The following is a 26,195-nucleotide window of genomic DNA, read 5'->3' as shown; positions in this document are numbered from 1 at the left end:
GACATTCGTTCTGAGAACCTTAACTCTCTGGATGTTGTAGGACTATCTTGGATGACACGTCTCTGCAGCATTGCGTAGCGGGTGGGGACAGTACTCCTGGATTGGCAGACCGGGCTGGGCGTCCCTTTTTTTAAAAAGGGTGTGCTCCATTTAAAGAGGGATCACACTCCTCAGCCTCCCCGGTAAGGTTTTCTCCAGGGTGCTGGACAGGAGGATCCAGCTTATAGTTGATAGTCGGATCCAGGAGGAACAATGTGGATTTCGTCCCGGTTGCAGCGCACTGGACCAGCTCTATACCCTTCATCGGGTGCTGGAGGGTTGATGGGAGTTCGCCCAACCAGTCCACATGTGTTTTGTGGCTCTGGAGAAGGCGTTCGGCAGTGTCCCTTGGGGAGCCCTGTCTGGGGTTCTCCAGGAGTATGGGGTCTGAGGCCCTCTGTTAAGGGCTTTCCGTTCTCTGTATGACCGCAGCAGGAGCTTGGTTCGCGGTGTCGGCAGTAAGTCAGACCTGTTCCCGGTGCATGTTGGTGTCCCCCACGGCTGCACTTTGTCACCAGTTCTGGTCATTACATTTAAGGACAGGATTTCTAGGTGCAGCCAGGGACCGGAGGGTGTCCGGTTTGGGAACCTCAGGATATCATCTCTGCTGTTTGCACATGATGTTGTCCTGTTGGCCTCATCAAACCAGGACCTTCAGCGTGCTTTGGGGCGGTTTGCAGCTCAGTGTGAAGCGGCCAGGATGAGGATCAGCTCCTATAACTCTGAGGCCATGGTTCTCCACCGGAGAAAGAAGAGACTCCCCCCTTTAGATCAGTGAAGAGTCCTTGTCTCAAGTGGAGGAGTTCAGATATCTCGGGATCTTGTTCACGTTTAAAGGACAGATGGAGAGTGAGATCGACAGACGGATCGGTGCGGCGTCGGCAGTGATGCGGTCGTTGTATCAGACTGTCGTGGTGAAGAGGGAGCCGAGTCGGGGAGCAAAGCTCTCAATATACCGATTGATCTACGTTCCCACCCTCTATGGCCATGATATCTGGGTAATGACCGAAAGGACAAGATCGCGAATACAAGCGGCCAAAATGAGTTTCCTTTGCAGGGTGGCCGGACGCAGCTCAGGAGCTCAGTTACCCAGGAGGAGCTCGGAGGAGGGTCGTTGCTCCTCCATGTCGAAAGAAGCCAACTGAGGTGGATCGGGCATCTGTTCTGGATGGTCACCTCCCTAAGGAGGTGTTCCAGGCATGTCCTATTGGGAGGAGGCCTGGTGGAAGGCCCAGGACACGCCGGAAGGACTATGTCTCTGAGCTGGCCTGATGCTGCCTCGGTGTCCCCCCAGAGCAGCTAGAGGAGGGAAGTCTGGGCATCTCTGCTTAGACTGCTGCCTCTGCTACCCGGCCCTGATAAAGAAGAAGAAAATGGATGATTGGAAAAAAAATAGTATTAAAGTAACTAAAGATGCTGCAAACGATTGAAGAGATGTCCAACATGGCGTCTCCTCAGGCTGCTTTGGACCACCTGTCCATGTCTGCGCCAGGGACAGGGGATCTGAAACTCTTTAAATGTTTTTAGACTGACTTGATGCAAATTTCAGGTACTGTCTAATAGTACCACGCAAAAGATCTGGTTTAACCTTTTATAGGGAACTTATTGAAAAAGTTTGAAAATCTAAATTTCAAACAAAGAGAGTTATTGGAATGCAGGACCTTATTACTTTATTACATTCAATAAATATGTATATATTGATGGCAGAAATTAATATCAATGTAATAACAACAAACTTCTGCATATATAATATAATATTAAGAAAAATAATAAAATTGATTCTATCAAAAATTTATGTAAAACAGAGAGAAAGAAACACATTTAATTTTGTTAAAACATAACCTTAGTGTCAGGGTTCTGTCTTCTGTTTACATTTATTTTCTGGCAGTGTTTGCTTCTGGAGTTACTCTCTGTTGCCCCCTTGTGTTTGTTTCCTTTCCCCTTGGCTTCTGTCTAGATGCCTCCATCCACACCTGCTCCCAATCAGCTCATTTGTCCAGTCTTCGTTCAGTCTCCAATATATACTTTTTCTGTATTGGTTATTTTAGATTTTTGGCTTTCTGCCTGAGTTGCCTGTGAGTCCTTCTTTAAATCAGCAAAACTCATTTCTGCCAACTAATCTTTGCATTTGGGTCTTCAAAAACTCAACCCAATCCTGACAATTAGAGCATCAATGCTGATACTGGTACTTCATTTCTTTTCCTTTTAACAGCTTATTAACTTTTCATAAGGTTTTTATCTTAACTGAATTTACTGGAAATAAATCATTCAAGGGCTCATCTAATTTGTCCGTAGCAGTAGCTTAGCCAAACGGCTGGGTATAAATCTTCTCTGCTTCTAGACATCCCAGAGGGACGGGGTCGGGGGTCGTGTGGGGGGGGTGGGGGGGTGATAAGTTACCAGCTCTGATTTCTCCGTGATAAACGAATCTGAAATGTTTGAAGCCTGACCTGAGCTGCCTTTGTGGGGTGAAGTGGGATGAGGGTCACAGCATAATTACACAAACCCTGCAGTACTTAGACCGTCCACCAGGGAACTGTGGCTCCCTCTGGTCTTTATCATCCTGACAGCATAAAGTTTGTTTCCGGTGCAGAAACCTGAACTAAAACCCTCAAGGTTTTTGGTCAAATATTCATCTTGAACATTTTCACTTTATTTTAATTCAACATTCAGGACTATGGACAGCTCCAAACAGGAACTCTGTTTTTATGTGTTCAGACCAGTTCTCCTGATTCTTTATTATCACAGCCTTTTACAGACTTTATATTTCCATTGTTATTGATAAAAACTTCTAACCCAGCTCCAAACCCTGGATTATAGGAAGCAAAGACTTCCTTCTATCCTTTCTGTCCTTGTTTGGGTGAAAATCTCAGGATGGAGGAACAGAAAGCATGAGATATGGATACCATATAATAATATATGTTCATATAATAACAGCTGTAACCGCAATTATTGGATCAACATAGAACCTCCATGTTGGTCAGGAAGGAATCTAGCAGATGTAGGTAGATTATAATTTTTTATAACTAACTAACTAACTAACTAACTAACTAACTAACTAACTAACTAACTAACTAACTAACTAACTAACTAACTAACTAACTAACTAACTAACTAACTAACTAACTAACTAACTAACTAACAACTAACTAACTAACTAACTAACTAACTAACTATATTATATATTTTTTTATTTATTGACTGTGCAATATTCTGTGCAATATGCTGAATGTGCAATATATGTGAATATAATAGTCATACCACTGCCTCACCGTAGCTCCTCACCTACTACACTTTATTGTAAAAGTAAATCTACCTGTATATAAGATCAGTGTTGGGCAAGCTACTTGTCCAGTGTAGTGAGCTAAGCTATCAGTTACTCAACAATAAATTCAGCTTCACTACACCAAAGCTACCACCTAAAGAATTATAGCAAGCTAAGTTACACTAATGTGTTAAAAGTAGCTTAACTACATCAGAAGCTACTTAACGTTGTACCAACCGAATGTCAATTCAAAATGAGTCTGATACAATGGTTAAAATATTTACTAAAGATCAGCCAATGACATAACACAGTGTAAAAATTGTTTTATGATCAGCATAAAAAAAAAAAAACTAAAGTATTTACTAGACAAACTAGTAAACAATCTGCTGTTATTAGAACCAAATTAAAGGTACTGTGTAGTGTTCTACACATGGAGACATGGCTATGAGTTTGCATTCAATGGACATCTCTAGGGAAAACAAAACCCTACAAAAGGCATCTTATTTCTTTAGGGTCTCCCTTAGAGAAAACTTCTTCAGACCTCAATTAAACAGTCGATTCAAGTAACAAATGAAACTGTTTACAAAAAAGGTGAAAAAATAAAGAAGCTAATTGAGAGATATACATATATTTATGTCTCACTGTATAATTTAATTTCTACCTACATATTTATTCATTGTATTTTGGGGGGTAATTAAGTGAATGCTTATTTATTTATTGAGCTTGTATTTATTTTATATACGGTAGAGCTGTTCCTCCATACCTAAAACATCTTATCTGTGCAAATAAGCCTTAAAACAGATTTATTTAAACATCCTGTCTGGTAAACTAGGCCATGAAAATACAATATGGAAGTTTGGCTACTGCTCTCTAATTAAAGTGGCACTCATCAGATTGAACTATCTGGAAATTAAAGGCATCAATAAAGTTAAAGCTGATATATTTTTCTCATTTTTATTTAAAAAATTACCTGCAGTTGCTTGTTTTAATGAGTGTTTGGCTATGTAAAACAAATGGCTAGTCTTGGCCACATGAGCTCTCTATGGACAAGAACCTTGAAAATCACTCATGCTTTTTTTTTTTTTTTTTTTAAACACTTCTGCTTAGCCACTTGGCTAGTCCCTTTCCATCACACACTGCTTGTTGGTAGGTGGGTAGCTTTGGTTTTACTTATTTACATACAGCATTTGGCTAAAGTGAGTTGGGAATTACACTGACGCTAGATATTTTTACTTGCATACTGCAGTGATTCACCTGAATGTGAGTTCTCAGGTTGGTGTTGGATGCCCTGGACGTTGACAACAGTTTTTTTTTTTTATTGCAAAGCAGACATCTGAACACGTACTTTTTATCTGAGGATTCAACAAGTTTCATAATCTCTGAAAATAAGGCCACGGTGTGGTAGGGACAGTTGGCTGCTCTTCTCGCTCTGCTCCTGTCTCCTCCTCCATCCTGCGTGTGTCTGCGTGTGTCTGCGGGTGTCATTCTTTGAGTTCCACTGCAGCACGCATGCGCATGTTTCGGTAGATACAGACAGGAGAGGCAGAATAGAGACTCATGCGTGAATGTCCAACAAATAACTCTGTTGTTTCAAAATAGAAAACCTGGTTTCATTACTTAGTTTTGCCCTGGATTTTGTAGCGTTTGTGGACGCTACGTCGCTACTTGATAAAAATAATAACGTCACTACTGGAAAGTTACTTGATAAATAAAGTAGCAACGCTACGGTCAAGCTACTGGAAAATGTAGTTAAACTAATAGCTTCGCTACATGTAGCGGCGCTACTGCCCATTACTGTATAAGATTGTACATATGTCACCTCAAATCTCTGTGCTACTTCTTTGTATTTTTAATTTTTTAATTTTTCTTATTTATATTTTGTTCTTCATTGTGTGCGATACATGTACACTTGCACCTTAATCCTCATTTATCTTGATATGCTGTATATATATTGTTTATTCTTAATGCACCTTTTTCCTCCTTGTTTGCACCTTCTTTAATATTTATGCCAATATGTGACCAGTGAATTTCACCGCTGTGAGATCAATAAAGCTCATCTAACCTCTAATTAAATGAATTTCAATCAGGTAATGATAACTGTTTGTCAGAAATAATCCTTTCTTAGTTGTTTTTCTAAACCATGTAGCCTGGAGCTTCCACCAGGTTTAGGTTCAGACAGTAAAATCTTAATATTCCTTGGCAAACATAGCAGCTCTCAGCTCTTCATTCTGACCCTTTGCATGCTGCACTGAATATCACTGATCCATCCACACACATGATCAAGGCTAAGTAAGCTGCATCCTCTCAGCTCTGAATGGCATAAGTACCTGAGCAGCCTTGGTTCCTGAATGCACCTTTATAGCAGCTCATGGGCCGCAGGACGCTTCCAATGTCATCCATCAGGAAGATGCTTGCATCTGTCAGGATGAGGCTTCTGCTGAAAACAGGGGTGATATGCGCTGATGGCGGGATGGGGCTGACCTCGCTTCGGTCAAATGCCACAGCAGGACACAGAGCGCTGCTTCTGACGAGCCTCGCCGTCGCTGGAAGGTTGGCGTCACAATTGATGGATGCTTTAGGCTGAAGTGAGATGGGCTCCAGAGTCAGCCGTCTCAGTGCTGCGATCTAATCGGTTACCCATCATGCATCCTGGCTCACTAATGAAAAGGCAAGCTCTATCCATCATAGGCAGCCATAGTAAATGGAGTTTCTACCCTCCCATCTCCTCGTTGGTGCGAACCTCACCAGACTAGTGAAAAAAGGCCTAAATGATGGAAAGTGATTTTTCCAAAGATCTCACAACAAAAGCAAATGAACACAAAGTAAAGAACAACAATCAGCAGAGACGAGGCTTCCTGTGTGAAATCCCAGCGATGAATGATCCTCTGTTTTGCCTCCATTTTGGCTCCCAGAGGTTCCATTATTGATGTCCAACATAGAAGCATCGCAGCGTCTGACCAAAGCAAACATCTGGACGGTTTTTAGTTTGGAGAGAGACTCTATCAGTTTCTAGATTTGCTTATTTGTTGTTTTTTATAGCAACATCCAGAACGATGCAAAAGTTTGAGTCTGTCAGTTTGCTCTCAGATATAATTGAAATTCAGTCTGCAGTAATCAGTCAATTGTCACTAAAACAGCGTTTAATTGCGTCAAAATGTGAAACAGGTGATATATCTGGTACCAGGATTATATTGTGGAGTTCATTGTGGATTTTCCTAAACATGATTTCTATTCTGAAAATATTCATGAATGAATTTTCCACTTTAGTGGACAGTAAAGCTCAGAAACCTCTAAATGATTTTCCATCTTCCTAGCAGCAAACAGGCTTCACTCTCCTGTGATGATTGAATTATGTTCAGGTCCACTAGGTGGCGATCATGACTTCATGTGAAATCATAAAAGCGAATCTTTGTGAAGCACCTATGAGAAACCTGGGCCATGAAAAAGGATCTTCAATAAATAAAAGACGCCCGGTCATTGTCAAAGCTGTCCATGGTGCTGAAACGTCATCACCTGTAAGGTCATTTGTTGATTAGACATCGACCTAAAATAACATCTTTAGTTTGTCCTCCTCAGAGTGGGACCTTTCCTCATAGCGCAGCTGAACATTCAGGCGATTTACTCGGTCCTTTAAAGTTTGCATTCAAATCTTAGATCTTTTACGGTGACGCTCTGACCTTAGAAATTAAGCATTCCAGAGATCGGAGCTCTTTCAGATCAATCTGTTAGAGCCCCAGCTCTGTTGTTTGTACCATTTGCTCGACCCTGTTGGTTGAAGTATTAAAATATTTTTTGATTAAAGGTTCTAGTTGTTTATTACATTATTTCATTGAGAGTTTGCTTCCTGATCCCTTTGCCTTTTTAACATATATGCAGAACAGATCATGATCAGTTTGATCTCATCGTTACAGAATGGAATTTAAATTCCTAGAAAAGTTAAAAAACAAACTAGTTTTTTTATTGTTTTACTTTTTGGTTGCGACCATGTGCTGACTGAGAGAGCCTGCATCTGCCGGTGGGTCAAAGTGAGAAACGGCAAACATAGAATCAGGAATGACGGATTTTTACAGTCGCAGTGAAGTCAGACTGAATTTTGTTTTCACTGAAATTAAAAACCATCAATGAAGAAAAGTGACCAACCTGATTAAAAAAAAAAACAGAACAAGAACTGAAAGGCCACAATTTCTTCTGTACCAGTTGTCTATTTCCACTAAGCTGATCTCTATCTTCCCCGTTTACAAACTTTTTTTTCATTTGCATTTGTTTTTCTGTGAAGGTCTAAATTCTTCTTTTGATTTTTTGTTTTTTTTACAGTGTCCTTTCTGGCAATGTGGAAAAAAGAATAATTGTCTTGATTCCAAAAAGAGCCCAACAGATTTTGCTTTCACAAGCGGAGCAGTACGGCTATCGCCACAGTGTTCCGCTTGATTTATGAAATTAAATAGCTTTATTATAATTATGCAGGGAGATTTACAGATTATATGGACACTGGAATGGAAGTAGAACAGGAAAGGTGTCACGATTTGGTTATGGTTAGTTGACCCAAAAGAAGAGGCAGGGAGGCAGAGGTGAATTTCTTGTGGATTTAAAAAATGAGTTTACTGAAAACAGAGAGAGTTGATCCAAAAATCCAAAAAGAAAACAAAGTCCAAACTAACATGAAACCAGGAGTCCAAAAATCAAAAAATGAAAACTAAATGTACCAGAAACCAAGGAGACATGGTAAATGGCATGTACTTATATAGCGCCTTTATTCAAGTTAGGCGACTTGACCAAAGCGCTTTACACTACATTCATTCACCCATTCACACACACACACATGGTGGTGAGCTACATTGTAGCCACAGCTGCCCTGGGGCTCACTGACAGAAGCGGGGCTGCCATACACTGGCGCCACCGGGCCCTCTGACCACCATCAGTAGACAATGCAGGTGAAGTGTCTTGCCCAAGGACACAACGACAATGAAAGTCGGAGTCGGGGCTTGAACCGTCAACCCTTCGATTACAGGGCAAACTCCTCCATCCAACGCCACTGTCGCCCCATCAGGGGAATCACTATCAAAAGGAGGAAGGCTCAGAGAGAAGGAGTCGGAGCATGTTTGTTGAGGAACCGGCACTAAAGAACTGCACAGAGAGAGTATTTATGGGAGACTGAAACAAAGGGAGAGCTAACAAACAGATTAGGAGCAGAAACAAGAAAGGAGAAAGGGAAAAAAGGAGAACTCAAGAGGGCAACAAATAAAAACCTGAGAACTGAAAATAACCAGAAAACACAACAAAATAAGAATTAAACCACTAAGACTATAAAACATGGAGTAAAACAAAACTGAACATCCAAAAGAAGAAAACATAACAGAACCAGAACTCTAACAAAAGGAAAAACAGGAAAAAAGGAGAAATAATAAAAGAAGAGGAGATAAAAGGCCCCGCGGAGCAACCAGCAGGAATAAGCCAGAACCCGCCCGGGCATCCGAACCCCGAGCTCCACCAGCGCACCGGCGAGCCCAAGTGCCAGCCAGTGGAGGGAGGGCAGGGGGGGATGGGCTGCGCACTTAGCAGAGAATTGAGATTCTTGGGAGGAAGCAGTAAAAAAAAAGAAGAAAAAAAAAAAAAAAATATATATATATATATATGCTTTTATAATGGATGTTTAATTTCCATTTGCACTAAACATTGTAAAAAGCTGATGGCTGTTTTATTTTGACTGTCTAGAAATTAACATGTAGAAGCTGCATTATTTTCTCTTAGCTTCTTCATAATTTATTTTATTGTACTGAATTTTACATTAGATTTTAGATTCCAGTTGCACTGACTGAACCTGTGGCAGTTTTTTACATGTTGACCAAGTCAGAGAACTTTTGGTTTAAGATTTTGTGCACAGTTGTTAAATAAATCAGTCATAACATTTATATTTGGGTTGTTTCCAATTTTTTAAGAAAAGGGAAGTCGAATCATATGCGGACTCACATTCACACAATAACACTCACATCCAATAATCCCAGGACCGAGGACCCGACGGCGCCGGTGGTTGGTCCCGGGATTACCGGATGACCCAATAGGTGAATGTGAAACCCATTTCATTCCTGCTTCTGGACCGGCCCCGCACCCGCACCAGACGACCCCCAGTAAAAGCCCCCCTGGGGATGGGGGCCAACATGCCCTGCAAAGGCCACCCAACCAGAGCCTCCCCCCCCACTCCCCCCCAAAATAATTCACCTAGCCACTTCCTCCCCCTGAACACCCCATTCAGCGAATGGGTTTTGGGCTGTTATGGGGCCTGGGTGGCCCCCCATAGGGGTGTGAGAAGATCCCGGTCCTCCCTGCACCTGCTCAAATGTTGTGTTGTTGTTCTCAGGTGTAATTAAAACTGGGAACACCAAAGGGGGTGTCCACCCCCCCTCTGGAGGACAGGCAGTGCCAGCGCACCCCCCAATCAACAACCCAGAACCCTCAATGTCTAAATGTGAGAGGGGGTGGGGGCATTAGGACAAATCTCAGGGGCGTGAATACTTTTATTCTACATATCTGAACATTTGCTCCGATGCTGAATGTTTAGAAGTCAATCCCATCTCCTCACTCATCACATGCTCATTATTTCCAGGAAGCAGAGCTTCTAATAGTTTATATAAATGGTCTCTGAGTTTGTGTGACTTTCTGGGAAAACCCGATTCCTGATTTAAACTCTAATATATTAGACGGGCTGGTGGATTTTATTCTAAGTTGCTAATAATTCTTAGCCAGTTTTTCTCTTACTTCTCTGTTGTTTTCCTGAATTTTAATGAAAGCGTTCATCTGGAAGTGAGAAGCTTTGCTCTTCCACAGAACTCAATGTCACCTTGTGAAGTTCAGGAGCGGTGCGTCCCAGCGCAGCTGAACCACAGTTAATCTCCTGCACAGCCTCTTCTTCTCTGTTCCCAACAGCGCTCTCAGTCTGAGCTTAAATCCAACATTAGAGGCTGTGCAGAGCCCCAGCAGGGACCTGCTAACGCTCTGAGCAGCAGTGGCTGCGTGTGGTTATTCTGACATCAGGTTCATTTGTAGCACTGATGGGAAAAATGTGACTGTCTAAAAACCGATGTTCAGAGGCTACCACTGTCCTCTGTGTGTCTCCTCAGGGCTTTTTTCGGCGCAGCATTCAGAAGAACATGGTGTACACGTGTCACCGGGACAAGAACTGCATCATCAACAAAGTGACGAGGAACCGCTGCCAGTACTGCCGCCTGCAGAAGTGCTTTGCTGTAGGAATGTCCAAAGAGTGTAAGTGTCTAAAGCAGCGGATTGTGGGACAAATTTCTAGAGATTGTGGAACAATGTGACAGTTCTGGAGGTTTCAAACTAGCCTTGATTAGCAGCAGGGATTATTAAACAGGGTGGAAACAGGCAGGGGATGAGGAACCACCATGCTATATAATTATAGATCCTACTGCTGGAGGGAACACGGTTCTCCTGTCTGAGCTTCTGGAATATCCAGATAACACAAACATCTGATAGAAATAAATTATTCCTGCAGGTTCTGATCTGATGGACAGAAACAAATAAAGGCGTCTGAACCAGGAGCATCAGAAGTGGAGGCAGCGTTTGGGAGTAAAGCGCTCAGACATGTTCAGAAGATGGCGAAGCAGCTTTTTCTCTAGTTTTTGATCAAACATTATTATCTGGAACCCCTGAAGGAGGAAACTATAAGAGGATTTATCAGTATGCCGTATCAGATGCTATGCTAGCAGTGAAGCAAAACACCTGAAAAGGAGAATATAACCTGGCAGACTATATATCCTGAAAAGCTCCAGTAGAGAAATCAGGCTAGATTGAACCATCTCTGCTCGTTATCAGGATCTATGGAACGGTTCAGTGTCAGACATGTTGTTTCCTCTCCTGGAGGAGGCTGCAGGTGTTGGACAGCAGAAGCTCATCGTTTTCCACCTGATCCGATGCATTTCAGAGCGTGAGTAGATCTTCAGGTGCCTCACTGCTTCATGCTGCGCTGGTGTTAAACTGTTAGTGTGGAGCCCATGGGATCTATCAGGACGTCAGGACCTTCCTCTGTTAGTAGAGAGGAGAGCAGCCTGCAGGACGTCAGTCCAGAATTATAAGAGCTGCTTTAAATTAAACTCCTTCATTCTCTATCATGTTGGATTGTTCCTCTAACTGCTGCAGAAGCTGCTCTGGACAAGGATCATGCTTTACTAATTTGTGTGCACCTTTATGCTTTAGACAAAAATTAGGAAATTGTGAGTTTGCACACAACTTAGTTTTTTTTCGAGAGATCAAATTGATATGTAGAGCGAACATTATAAATCTCTTTTCCCAAGTCTGTTAGCGGGCTCCGTAGGTAGCTGTGCTTATATTTTACAGACATTATAAATTCAACAGAACTACTGGAATCAGTGAAGATGTTATAAGCATTATAGTTTTATCCATTCCAGGCATAACTGGAAGCATAATGGCAAATTCACAGCGAACTTTAGAGGTGGAGGATTTTTTCAATTTAAGTTGCATGTTTGCTTTTATATTTTCAGTCGTTAAAGTTGTGTGTCGCTGTTAGAACTTCTTACGTAATCAAAAGCATGTGGTGAATAAACCCAATCAAAGCAGTTACTGGTTGGACATTATTGAGTGACTGAAGGTTAACAGAACAATATGATCATTAGATCAGATTAAACTCAAAGTTTATATTTTATCTTGGTTATTGTTCTGTTGGGTTAAACAGACATAGAGGTTTGTTTTCATTGACTTTCTTTTTCAATTACCTAAACCAGACATTAACCAAGATATTAATACCAGACCCTAACCCAGAAACAAACCCAGAGACTAACCCAGGCATTAACCCAGACACTAACCATACAGTAAACCAGACACTAACGAGGCACTAACCCAGAAACTAGCCCAGAGATTAACCCAGACATTAACCCAGAGTGTAATCAAGACACTCACCCAGCCACTAACCCAGACACTAACCCAGTCATTAATCCCGGCATTAACCCAGCCACTAACCAGACATTAACCCAAATATTAACCAGGACGTTAACCAATACACTAACCCATACACTAACCCAGACACTTATCAAGACACTAACCCAGACATTAACCCCGGCATTAACCCAGCCACTAACCAGACAGTAAACCAGAAACTAACCCAGACACTAACAAGACATTAACCCAGACACTAACGCAGACACTAATCAAGACACTAACCCAAACACTAACCCAGACATTAACCCAGACACTAACCCATCTACTAACCCACCCACTAAGCCAGACACGAACCTACACTAACAAGAGACTAACCCAGACACTAACCCAGACATTAACCCAAGATTAACCAAGACACTAACCCAGACAATAAACCAAGATTAACCAAGACACTAACCCAGACAATAAACCAAGATTAAACAAGACACTAACCCAGACAATAAACCAACATTAACCAAGACACTAACCCAGACATTAACCCAGCCACTAACCCAGACACTAACGCAGACATTAACCCAGACTGTAATCAAGACACTAACCCAGCCACTAACCCATACACTAATCAAGACACTAACCCAGACATTAACCCAGAACCTAACCCAGACACGAACCAACGAACGTGCGTCGGCCCGTGCATTGCCTTTGATCCCCTAACCAACTGCTCTAGTCGTCGGACTGGGTGGGGGGGGGGGGTCATCGAGAGAGTGTCTAACGCCGGACATTAACCCCGGCATTAACCCAGCCAATAACCAGACACTAAACCAGAAAATAACCTGACACTAACCCAGACACTAACCTAGACACTAACTTAGACATTAATCCAGCCATTAACCCAGATATTAACCCAGATGTTAACGAAGACACTAACCCAGACACTAACAAAAGACATTAACCCAGACACTAATCAAGACACTAACCCAAACACTAACCCAGACATTAATCCAGACACTAACCCAGACACTAACCCATCTACTAACCCAGCCACTAAGCCAGACACGAACCCACACTAACAAGAGACTAACCCACCCACTAACTCAGACAATAACCCAAGATTAACCAAGACACTAACCCAGACATTAACCCAGACATTAACCAAGACATTAAACAGACACTAACCCATCTACTAACCCAGCCACTAAGCCAGACACGAACCCACACTAACAAGAGACTAACCCACCCAATAACTCAGACAATAACCCAAGATTAACCAAGACACTAACCCAGACATTAACCAAGACATTAAACAAGACACTAACCCAGACATTAACCAAGACATTAAACCAAGATTAACCTAGACACTAACCAAGAAATTAACCCAAACGTTAAGCAAGACACTAACCCAGACACTAACCCAGACACTAAGCCAGACACGAACCCACACTAACAAGAGACTAACCCACCCACTAACTCAGACAATAACCCAAGATTAACCAAGACACTAACCCAGATATTAACAAAGACATTAAACAAGACACTAACCCAGACATTAACCAAGACATTAAACCAAGATTAACCTAGACACTAACCAAGAAATTAACCCAGACATTAAACCAGACAGTAACCCAGACACTAACCCAGACACCAGCCCAGACATTAACCCAAGATTAACCAAGACACTAACCCAGACATTAACCCAAGATTACTCGACACTAACCCAGACATTAACCCAGACACTAACAAGACACTAACCCAGCCAATAACCCAGACATTAACCCAATATTAACAAGACATTAACCCAGACATTAACCCAATATTAACAAGACATTAACCCAGACATTAACCCAATATTAACAAGACACTAACCCAGACATTAACTCAGACATTAACCCAGACACTAACCCAGACACTCACAAGACACTAACCCAGACATTAACCCAGACATTAACCCAATATTAACAAGACATTAACCCAGACATTAACCCAATATTAACAAGACACTAACCCAGACACTAACCCACACGTTAACCAAGACACTAACCCAGCCACTAGCCCAGACATTAACCTAAGAATAACAAAACACTAACCGAGACGCTAACCCACATGTTAACCAAGACACTCACCCAGACACTAACCAAGACACTCACCCAGACACTAACCAAGACATTAACCCAGACAGTAACCAATACATTAACCCAGACACTCAACCAGACACTAAGCAAGAAACTAACCCAGATAGTAACCCAGACACTAACCCAGCCACTAACCCTGTCATAAACCCAGACACAAACCCTGACCCTAACCCAGACATTAACCCAGCCATTAACAGAGACACTAACTCAGACATTAACTCAGACACTAACCCAGACATAAACCCAGACACAAACCCAGACCTTAACCCAGACATTAACCAAGATATTAACCCAGGCATTAACCCAGCCACTAATCCAGACATTAACAAGAAACTCACCCAGACACTAACCAAGACATTAACCCAGACATTAACTCAGACACTAACCCAGCCATAAACCCAGACACAAACCCATACCCTAACCCAGACATCAACCAAGACATTAACCCAGCCACTTACCCAGACACTAACCCAGCCACTAACCCAGACATAAACCCAGACACAAACCCATACCCTAACCCAGACATCAACCAAGACATTAACCCAGCCACTTACCCAGACACTAACCCAGCCACTAACCCAGACATAAACCCAGACACAAACCCATACCCTAACCCAAGACATAAACCCAGACACTAACCCAACCAATACCCAGACATAAACTCAGACACTAACCCAGCCACTAACCCAGACATAAACCCAGACACTAACCCAGACCCTAACCCAGAAACTAACCCAGGCATTAATCGAGCCACTCATCCAGACAATAACCAAGATATTAACCCAGGCATTAACCCAGCCACTAACCCGGAAACTAACCAGACACTAACCCAGAAACCACCCAGACATTAACCCAGCAACTAACCCAGGCATTAATCGAGCCACTAATCCAGACAATAACCAAGATATTAACCCAGGCATTAACCCAGCCACTAACCCGGAAACTAACCAGACACTAACCCAGAAACCACCCAGACATTAACCCAGCAACTAACCCAGACCCTAAACCAGAAACTAACCTGACCTTCAATTGAATTCCATTCATTTCTACAGCCTAACAATGACCTTTACCTTAACCCTAAGCATTACGGATTCATACCTTACCCTAAGTCTAACCTTAACTCAATTCACTCCATAGTCCTTAGCACTTAAGCCTGAAACACCATTTCTACCCATAGGGACCAGACATTGGTCCCCACTAGAGCACACGGTCCCCACAATATGCTAAGATTTATAGAATTGGTCCCCACCATGCAATAAAAGCGCGCCTTCACACACACACACACACACACAGACACACACACTATCTGATGATGTGACAAAAGCGCTAAATTGATGATATATACGTAATATACATGTATCGATTATATTGTTATGATAATTACATTACTGGCATTTTTATGGCGTGACTCCATGAGAGTGGGGATTACCAAGATGGTGGCAGGTGACTTCAGTTTATTCTGCATAATAATAATAATACAGTGAAGAAATAGAGATCAGCGGCTAGGACCTGTTCATCACCTCATGGGTTCCTGCTTAGTTTGATCCTGTCTTCCATCACACTAACTGTCTGTCTGACTGAGCAGCTGTTGTCTATGGTGCTGTCATCAATATTCTCCTCCTGATATCAGGTTCTGTTAAAGAAATCTGTAATGATGCAAATGAGGACGGATCAGATCTGAATGTCTGATGGATTAGGAGGTGAAACGGTAGCACTCAGAAAGACAACTTTCTGAAAATAAAGGACATCTTCACGCGCTCTCCTTATAAATATATACTGCAGATTAACCTTAACACTCCATCTCCATGGTGAAGCATGGTGGAGGCAGGTAACTTCGTAAAAAAACAAAAATATTAGTAAACCGTAAAGATTCATTCTTCTTTTGTTCATCTAAGAAATCCCAATAAAATACATCACGTTTTTCTAATTTTTCAGTTTGAAATTAAACCAACAGGTTGTGTGGACATGAAACGGTATAAATACTGGGAGGAACTGTGTTTGAATGTGACTGAACTGACTCCAGGTCTGTGGTCCTGCTGTTGCTCACCCTGTCTGACAGCCCAGGCTGACTGAAAACAGAGGGGATGTTTTCCTACAAGTTAAAGACGTTTGCTGTGGAGAGGCAGCTGAAGACGTGTCCTCATGCATTTCAATGATGGCAGGTTTCCTGCTGAATGAAAATAGCTTCATATCAAACACACAGATAGGAAGAGAAGCTGGCCCTGAACCAAAATGAAGTGGAAGCGCTCATTACTCTGTAACTTTTAATAGCAGTGGAACAATGTCTACAGTAAACATGTAAATTACGATCTATTTCTGAAGGCAGTGGCCTATATTGCTACTCCTTTATTCCATTGCTCTGTTTTTTTTACAAAATGCAGTGTTTACATCACAGAACCCAGTGAAAATGAATGGGTCATCAATGCATTTCAGTCTTAGAGCAACTCTTGCAGAACGTTTGTACTATTCTGCTTTTGCAGCAACAGTCATTCGGTTTACTTTCAGATCCTGACTGCATTTCAACAGGCCAGGAGGAATTGCATCATTCAGAAAGGTTTTTTGGACAGCCTGTCAATTTCTACTCAGAAATGTCCTTCTTCATCTCCTCATTCTAATAACTCGCCGCTCTACGTTAGACAGACAGAGACAAATGCATTTATTGTCATTTTGTATACAACAAAATTTTTGTTTAAAACAGCTCTAGACAATTTCATTTTTCCAGTCTTGAAAATAGTAATAAATATATTAAAACATATGACTGTATATTTACAGTTGTAACATAAATTTTTATTTTTATAAATAAAAATAACCCATTTTAAAAAACATTCATCAGTGTGATGGTGGTGGGGAAGAAGCTGCTGCAGAACCTGCTGGTCCTGCATTGAATGCTGTGAAGCCTCTTCCCAGAGGGCAGCAGGGAGAACAGTCCATGGTGGGGGGGTGAGGGGTCATTGATGATGTCACGGGCTCGGGACACGCAGCGCTGGGATGAAATGTCTTTAATGGAGGGAAGAGGAGCCCCCATGATCCTCTCTGCTGTTCTCACCTTCTTCCAGTCTGAGGCGCTGCAGCCTCCACACCACACAGTGAGACAGCTGCTCAGAACGCTCTCTATGGTGCTTCTGGAGAAGGTGGGGAGGATGGGGGGGGGCAGGTGGGCTCTCCTCATCCTCCGCAGGAAGTCCAAGCGCTTCTGGGCCCTGTGGACCAGTGAGGTGGTGTTTCCAGTCCAGGTGAGGGTGTCTGTGATGAATGTGGTGCTGCTGACCACCTCTACAGCTGAGCTGTTGATGAGCAGTGGAGCGTGGTTAGGCCGCTTCTTCCTGAAGTCCACCATGATCTCCTTGGTCTTCTCCACCTTCAGGATCAGGCTGTTATCTCTGCTCCACCAGCTGCTCCACGAAGTCGTGTGTCATCAGGGTGAACGGCAGGGGGCTCAGGATGCAGCCCTGAGGGGAGGGGCTTAGACTGATGACATCAGAGGCGTTCTGTCCGACCCGGACTGACTGAGGTCTGTTGGTGAGGAAGTCTAGCAGCCAATAGCAGAGGGGTGTATTGAAGCCCAGCTGTTCCAGATTGCCCATCAGATGCTGTGGGATGATGGTGCTGAAAGCTGAGCTGAAGTCCAGGAACAGCATCCATCGTGGGTGTTACCCCCTGGGACTTTAACATCAAGTCCTTAACTCTGACCAACAGTGGTTTTTCAGCTTGTTGCTCCTCCAGTCAGCAAGTGGAAATGTTGGGATAATAATGATAACCACTCATTGACCTAGAAATAAAAACCAAACAAAGCAAGTATTCTTTTCTTTTCTGCAGAAAAGAGAGAGAGAGGACAGACCAAGGATGAGACCCCTTGAAAAGTCTGTACTCAACTCTGCCCAAACCTCTCTTTTCTGCTGCTTTTACTGTTGCACTTCAAAGGAATTACCATTCAAATGTTACAAGGAGGGGTCTGATGTTATCAGGGTGGTCAGAAGTTATCAGTCGTCTATGGCTTCATAGCTGGATAATACCAGGCCTTGAGAGAAATATTTGCTCTCCTGATTTAGAGCAACACTTTACATTCCTTAGCCAAATGCCTGTAGCCTGAAATAAAATGATAAGATATACATTTTTCTAAGAATGGATAATATAGGGAATGCTCTTAAAACGTTTCTAGGTGGCTTTCAAAAAAGCTGTTTTAATTTATCCCTAAAAGGACTGTTTCCTTATCCTACCTCCAGCACAGACACAGGCTAACTGATGCCTTCTCTCCCCTGCTTTGCTGCTAGGTCGGCCCAGTGGGCCACGCTGGACCACAGCTGTACTCCTTCAATAACTGGCAGTTAGCATCCAAGTTAGCTCCAGCTAGCAGTAGCCTCTCCTCGCTCTTTTTCCCTGGCGGTCTTCTCCAATGTGCCCCAGTGGTTCCTTAGGTCCAGGAGGGGGTACAGGGGTTATTGGACTTAGTTCACCACATTAGCAGCAATCGTTAAATGCAGAGTGAATTTCTCCAATGTGAGATCAGAAAGTTCAATTATCATTAAGTCAATGACTGAGATACGTAGGCAGGAAACACGACTACTCTACTAGATAATAATTCTACTGTCACTGATGGAAAAGCATATTACCAAGTAGAACCCCGTCGATTATTAAAAAGACTTGAACTTTATGGATCTCACAAGCATTTAATCCATCTCCTTGGGGAGCAGTGGGCTGCCTGTCATGATTATATTAAAGGTCTTACCCCAAGATGAAGAAGACCAAACAGAGAGACCAGGGAAAGGTTTAAACAGGTTTATTTAAGGATGTGATGAATCCAGTGCTGCTCTGAGCACTGCTCAACAGGGACTGAAAGGTGAGGGGAAGACACTGTGATTAGTTCAGGCTCAGTGGGAAATTTGAATCTTTGTTTTTGCATAGGAGGAAAAGGTTGCAGACTCACTTCTCCAGGGAAAGGTGTCCTTTATGGAATCCAGACTGTGAGGATTGTACCAGAGATTGTCTTGTTTGGTGATGGGCGGACTGGGTTACTCAGACTGCGGATGTTCCTTGGCGAATGGAGAAGCTGACTGCCACTCAGATTTCCTACTGTACTTGCACGGGCTGTGGTGCAGAAGAAATCTTTGCTTGGTGTGAAACTCAAACAATCTCTTGGGGAAAGTGGACCCAAACTTCCTGTTTGGAACCCCAGCTCAGTTAGAAGCTCAGTTGATCCTTCCAGAGAGAGAAGGACAGAACAAATGCAATTTGCAGGATGACTTCCTGCCGAGAGGCACAGACAAAAACAAAGTTAAGACTCAGGTTAACAAAAACTCAGTTTGACTCAACAAAACTCAGCTTGGCTAGAGAATCCAAAACTGGCAAAAAACACAGACTCAGGTTAGACTCTGCTAAACTAAGCATGGCTAGAGTACCCTGTATTGGCAAACACTCTGGCCTCGAGGTAGTGGCAGTCAGCAGCTTAAGAACGCTCCACAGGTAATGAGGCAATGAGCTGCAGGTGTGCAGGGAGACCCAATGAGGACAGGGCACCACCTGGTGGAGGAGGAAAGGAAACACAAAAACAGACCACACAAACTGGATTCCTGACTCTGTTATTGTGTGGTGCCCAGGGAGCAGTGTGGGGTTAAGGGTCTTGCTCAGGGACCCAGAGTGGAGGCGGTGGGGATTGAACTGGGTACTTGCAACTTTTTAAGAGCGCAAGCACACTGCTCTAACCACTAGGCCAACACTCCCCACACTTGTGAGGGTCATGAGAGTCACCTGGCGTTAATAAAACAGGGTCCATATGCGCATTATAAGGTAGCGTTAGCTGATCGCTCATTTCTGCTAGCTTGAACCCGTGGTTTAAAACTGCTCCATGGCTCCTGAGCCTCTCTCCAGGATCTCTGGCCCTCTTCTTTCATTCGGAGGCTGACCGCAGCTATAAGCCGACCAGCAGCAAATGCTGCCCGTGTTTATTTTCTCGACATATTCTTTAACTTTCCTGTCAGTGTTGTTCTCCCACTATATTGTCGTCTATTAAGAGAAGGATGCAGTGACAACAGTTTGCATTTCACAGGCTATTGGCATCCTTTGATTGCATCAGCATTTATAGCTCAGGCCCACTTCATACTTCATTAGTCCTGGTGGGGGGTGCCACTCCTTTCATTTATGCTGTTTCACACCTCAGTGGAGGTATCATAGAAAATATGATATCTTGATATCTGCAGGCTAAACCCCCCGCAGCGTGTCTGATGAGAAAGGGACGTTACTCCTTTTCTGCTGTAGAGGATCAACACCAACCGGATGCTCACCTTAGAGCCTTCCCTCACTCAGTTCAGTGTTCAGTAGATTAACTTGTTTTTTAATGTTCAATAAATGTTCTTAGATTTCAAACACAGTCTGTCATGGCTGTGCTTCACAATCGTGACCTTTACAGGGGTTAACAGCAATCCATTTGGAGAAAATGATAGCTTGAGGAGGGCCCATCTGAATCCTGGAGACAGTCTGTCTTTTGTAAAACTCTGACATGCCACTTTTAGCCGACTGCATTTTTGTCTAATACTGCCCCCAAAAAAAGCAGATATGAGAACAGATAAAAAAAAATAAATAAATCCTCATGTGGTTATATTGTGAGCAATGATTAAATATCTACAGGTGCTGGTCATAAAATTAGAATATCATGAAAAAGTAGATTGATTTCAGTAATTCCATTTAAAAAGTGAAACTTGTATATTATATTCATACATTACATACAAACTCATATATTTCAGATGTTTATTTTGTTTAATTTTGATGATTACAAATGACAACAAATGAAAATCTCAAATTCATCATATCAGAAAATTAGAATATTACTGAAGACCAATAAAAACAAAGGATTTATAGAAATGTTGGCCAACTGAAAAGTATGAACATGAAAAGTATGAGCATGTACAGCACTCAGTATTTAGTTGGGCCTCCTTTGGCCTGTATTACTGCAGCAATGCGGCGTGGCATGGAGTCGATCAGTCTGTGGCACTGCTCAGGTGTTATGATAGCCCAGGTTGCTCTAATAGTGGCTTTTAGCTCTTCTGAATTGTTGGGTCTGGTGTATTGCATCTTCTTCTTCACAATACCCCATAGATTTTCTATGGGGTTAAGGTCAGGAGAGTTTGCTGGCCAATTAAGAACAGGGATACCATGGTCCTTCAACCAGGTACTGGTAGCTTTGGCACTGTGTGCAGGTGCCAAGTCCTGTTGGAAAATGAAATCTGCATCTCCAAAAAGTTGGTCAGCTGCAGGAAGCATGAAGTGCTCTAAAACTTCCTGGTATGTGGCTGCGTTGACCCTGGACCTCAGAAAACACAATGGACCAACACCAGCAGATGACATGGCACCCCAAACCATCACTGACTGTGGAAACTTTACACTGGACTTCAAGCAACGTGGATGAAGTGCCTCTCTTCTTTTCCTCCAGACTCTGGGACCTTGATTTCCAAAGGAAATGCAAAATTTACTTTCATCAGAGAACATGACTTTGGACCACTCACCAGCAGTCCAGTCCTGTTTCTCTTTAGCCCAGGCAAGACGCTTCTGACGCTGTCTGTGGTTCAAGAGTGGCTTGACACAAGGAATGCGACAGCAGAAACCCATGTCTTTCATACGTCTGTGTGTGGTGGTTCTTGAAGCACTCACTCCAGCTGCAGTCCACTCTTTGTGAATCTCCCCCACATTTTTGAAGGGGTTTTGTTTCACAATCCTCTCCAGGGTGCGGTTATCTCTCCTGCTTGTACACTTTTTTCGACCACATCTTTTCCTTCCCTTCGCCTCTCTATTAATGTGCTTGGACACTGAGCTCTGTGAACAGCCAGCCTCTTTAGCGATGACCTTTTGTGTCTTGCCCTCCTTGTGCAAGGTGTCGATGGTCGTCTTTTGGACAACTGTCAAGTCAGCAGTCTTCCCCATGATTGTGTAGCCTATAGAACTAGACTGAAAGACCATTTAAAGGCTTTTGCAGGTGGTTTGAGTTAATTAGCTGATTAGAGTGTGGCACCAGGGGCCATCAATTTTGAACCTTTTCACAATATTCTAATTTTCTGATATGATGAATTTGAGATTTTCATTTGTTGTCATTTGTAATCATCAAAATTAAACAAAATAAACATCTGAAATATATGAGTTTGTATGTAATGTATGAATATAATATACAAGTTTCACTTTTTAAATGGAATTACTGAAATCAATCTACTTTTTCATGATATTCTAATTTTATGACCAGCACCTGTATATTGGGACAGGAGATAACACCAGAGAGCGCAGGGGTGACCTTTGACCTAGATTAACAGCATTTGCTACTTGATATTGATGTGTTTAGTTATCAGTGTGTCTAACATTATAAAAGCATCAGATTTCTGTATATTCCGCAGAGAAACAAAACCTAATCTCTATAACGGCTGCTGATATCCTAAAATCCATATAGATGACTGAGAGAAGCTGAATGTTTAAACGTGTTTATTAAACCTTTAAAATACAGCAGAGATCAGCAGGGCCGACTGAGTGACTGTTTATCACAGCAAAGCGGTGGAAAGAGGTGGGAAAGCAAGAAAAGCTGTTTTCTCTGAAGGCGGCATGGGGAGCCATGCTGGGAGAGTCTCTGAAAGTCTGCACTGGACCCTGATGAATAACTCTTGGTGCTTCAGCTCGCTGTTAGCTGTGATGGAGCCAAACAGGTAGCCTGCCATACAGAGAAGTAGAGTAGCTGAACGCATTCATTGAGGAGTAATCCCATCCACACTACGTCCTCTGAGCTATATTTACCTTCCTCTATCCCCCTCTGAAGAAGCATTACTGTCTCTGCTGTGGCTGGGTCCATAGTCTGATTCTTCTGTCATCTGTTCTGATTATGTTAGACCTAAACACCAACAGGACAGTGGTAGAGATGTAGTGCTGAGACAGTTTATTACTGCAGATGTAGTCAATAACTCTGCAGGATGAGCTGTAGGAGGACAGAAAGGAACCCGTTTGACAGCAGCTGAAAGTTTTAGTGAAGGCAGTGGAGTTTCAAACGATTGTTTCAGTCAGTAACAGTTTTTCCTCTCCCTCTCACTGCGGGTCTTGACTAGTTTTTATTAAATTCTGTGGGGAGTGCTGGTCGAGTGGTTAGAGCAGCGCGTCTGTGCTTTGAAAAGGTTGAATTTACCCGGTTTGATCCCCACAGCCTGCAGCCTTAAAGGAATAGTACACCCAAAATATGATTAGCCTTCATTTTCTACTCACCCCCATGCTGAACAACACTCTGGAGTACTTTTTTGATATCTCAAATGCATCTGGAGATCTGGGAGGCTTCTTGCTGTCTGCTGACATTCAAATAATGGAGGTCTATTGCGCCCGAGGCAGAAAGGTCCATAAAAGTCCACAAAAAATGTGTCAATATTCCTCCATACTGCTCGTCCAATGTATTCCAAGTGTCCTGAGTGGGTAGCGTCCAGAATTTACTCGAAACGAAGTCATTTAGAATGTTTTTAGAGCATCTCATTCTGTTGGTCATGACCAAAAGAATGAGATACCGGGTACAAGCGGCTGAAATGAGTTTTCTCCGTGGTGTGTCTGGGCTCTCCCTTAGAGATAGGGTGAGGAGCTCAGTCATCCGGGGAGAACTCAGAGTAGAGCCGCTGCTCCTCCACATCGAGAGGAGCCAGTTGAGGTGGCTCGGGCATCTGTTTAGGATGCCTCCTGGAAGTCTTCCTGGTGAAGTGTTCCAGGCACATCCCACCGGGAGGAGAACCAGGGGGAGACCAGGGACTATGTCTCTCGGCTGGTCTGGGAGCACCTTGGAGTTCCCCCCGGAGGAGCTGGCCCAAGTGGCTGGGGAGAGGGACGTCTGGGCCTCCCTACTGATGCTGCTACCCCCATGACTCAACCCTGGTAAGCGAACGAAGACGGACGGGTGGACGGACGGTTGGTGTCCATGAATATCAATGAGGTTATAGCCATGGACACATTGGAAACGGGAAAACCAGTGGATGAACAAGGTAGCATGTTGTGAGCAAACTCCACCCCAAAGAGCTGCTTACCACAGGAGGAGGTTAGGATACCTGCTACCACGACATCAGGAGGTGAGGATACCTAAACCAGTCTTCAACTCCTGATTAAGACCTTCAGACTGTTAATAGGTCTGAGGACGATAATTTGATAAGAGACTGACTGTACCCAACAAGGAGCATAAGGCTTTCCAAAAGTGAGATGCAAACTGGGGCCCTCTGTCAGAAACCATATTGGGAAACCATGGATTCTGAATACATGAGCCATTAAGTTTTCTGCTGTCTTCTTTTCAGAGGGCAGTTTGACAAGATGAATGAAATTAGCCATTTTAGAGAATCTGCCAACAACTGTGAGAATGGTGGTGTAACCTAAGAAACAGGCCGTCCAATGACAAAAAGCAGAGAGATATGAGACCATGGTCGAGCTAGAATTAAGAGTGGCTGGAGAAGCCCAGAAGAATGTGTGTGGGAAGGTTTCTGCTGGGCACAGACCGGACAGTCTGAAACATATTCAGAAATATATTTTTCCATAGAAGGCCACCAGGACCATTGCTGTATTACAAACAGCGTCCTCTTGACCCCGGGATGAGAGGAAAAACTAGATGCATGTGCCCAATAAATAACCTGGGACCTCAGTTCCAGGAAAACAAAGACAGGACACCCAACTGGGGGCTGGAGTCCCACAGACACTTGTTTTACTTACTCCTCTATACTCCAAGTCATTGCCCCTACAATTCATGAGGATGGAATGATGTGGTCTACAACCTGAGTGGAGGAGGCAGGGTTATGCAAACGAGACAGAGCATCTGGTTTTGCATTTTTAGAATCTGGTCTATAAGACACCACGAAATTGAAGTGGCTAAAAAAAGGCCCACCTGGCTTGGTGGGGGTTCAGTCTCTTGGTCCTATGAAGGTACTCCAAGTTCTTGAGGGCTGTTCATACAATGAATGGCTGTTCTGCCCCTTCAAGCCAGTGACGCCATTCATCCAAAACCACCCTAATGGACAACAGCACTTGATCCCTGATCTTATATCTGTGCAGCAGACAGTTTATATGAGGGGAAAGCACAGATATGGATAAGATTATCCTGCGTTGGGCGCATGGACCGCCCTCAGTCCAGAATCTGAAGCTTACACCTCCACCACAAACTGAAGCAGAGGATCTGGCATTGTGAATCGGAGCGGAGATCAAACATTTCTTGAGCTCCTGGAAGGCAGTGTTAGTTCGAGAAGACCACAGAAACTTAGAAGTGGGAAAGGTTAAGGCAGGCAAGGGTGGGGCGTTTGCTAAAAAAGTCTCTTATAATTTTCCTGTAGAATGTTTGCAAAACCCAAAAATCTTTGCACCTCCTTTCTTGAAGTTGAAGCTGGTGCTTCTCAGAGCCCCGAATCTCTGGCTGGATGCATTCAAATTTCTCCTTGAGCCACAATGAAGCCAAGAAAAGAGACTATAGGAACATTAAACTCACACTTCTCTTGTTCCACATAGAGCTGGTGCTGAAGGAGTCACTGGAGAACCTTGTAAACATGTTTGGCGTGAAAGTGCTCATCAGGGGAAAATAAGAATGTCATCTAGGTACACAAAAACAAACTCATTGAGCATGTCCCTGAGCACATCATGTATTGGAAAACAGCTTGGGCATGTATGAGTCCAAATGGCATCACAAGGTACTCATAGTGACCAATGGGAGTATTAAAGGCAGTCTTACATTCATCCCCATCTCTAATCATCAAGAGATGAGAAGCATTTCTCAAACCCAACTTAGTAAGGATCTCAGCACCTTGCAAAAGTTCAAAAGCTGAAGAGATCAATTGGAGAGGGTACATGTTTTTTATGATGATGTCGGTGAGACATTAACAATCACT

At 43.1% G+C, this 26,195-nt stretch overlaps 1 protein-coding gene across 1 annotated transcript in view; it reads left to right on the top strand.

Moving 5' to 3' along the window:
* Positions 1-26,195, top strand: part of LOC119772051 (retinoic acid receptor beta-like) — a 92,606-nt gene that overhangs the window by 27,448 nt on the left and 38,963 nt on the right. The window contains exon 3 of the mRNA XM_038268324.1: positions 10,420-10,561. Coding sequence (XP_038124252.1) covers positions 10,420-10,561 — 142 coding nt within the window. The remainder of the gene's footprint in view (positions 1-10,419; positions 10,562-26,195) is intronic.

The sequence above is a fragment of the Cyprinodon tularosa genome, unplaced genomic scaffold (assembly GCF_016077235.1).
Source record: "Cyprinodon tularosa strain WSP-4 unplaced genomic scaffold, ASM1607723v1 ctg1189, whole genome shotgun sequence".
NCBI classification, from domain to species: domain Eukaryota; kingdom Metazoa; phylum Chordata; class Actinopteri; order Cyprinodontiformes; family Cyprinodontidae; genus Cyprinodon; species Cyprinodon tularosa.
Note: the sequence above shows the minus strand (reverse complement) of the source record. Positions and strands in the feature narration are given on the sequence as shown.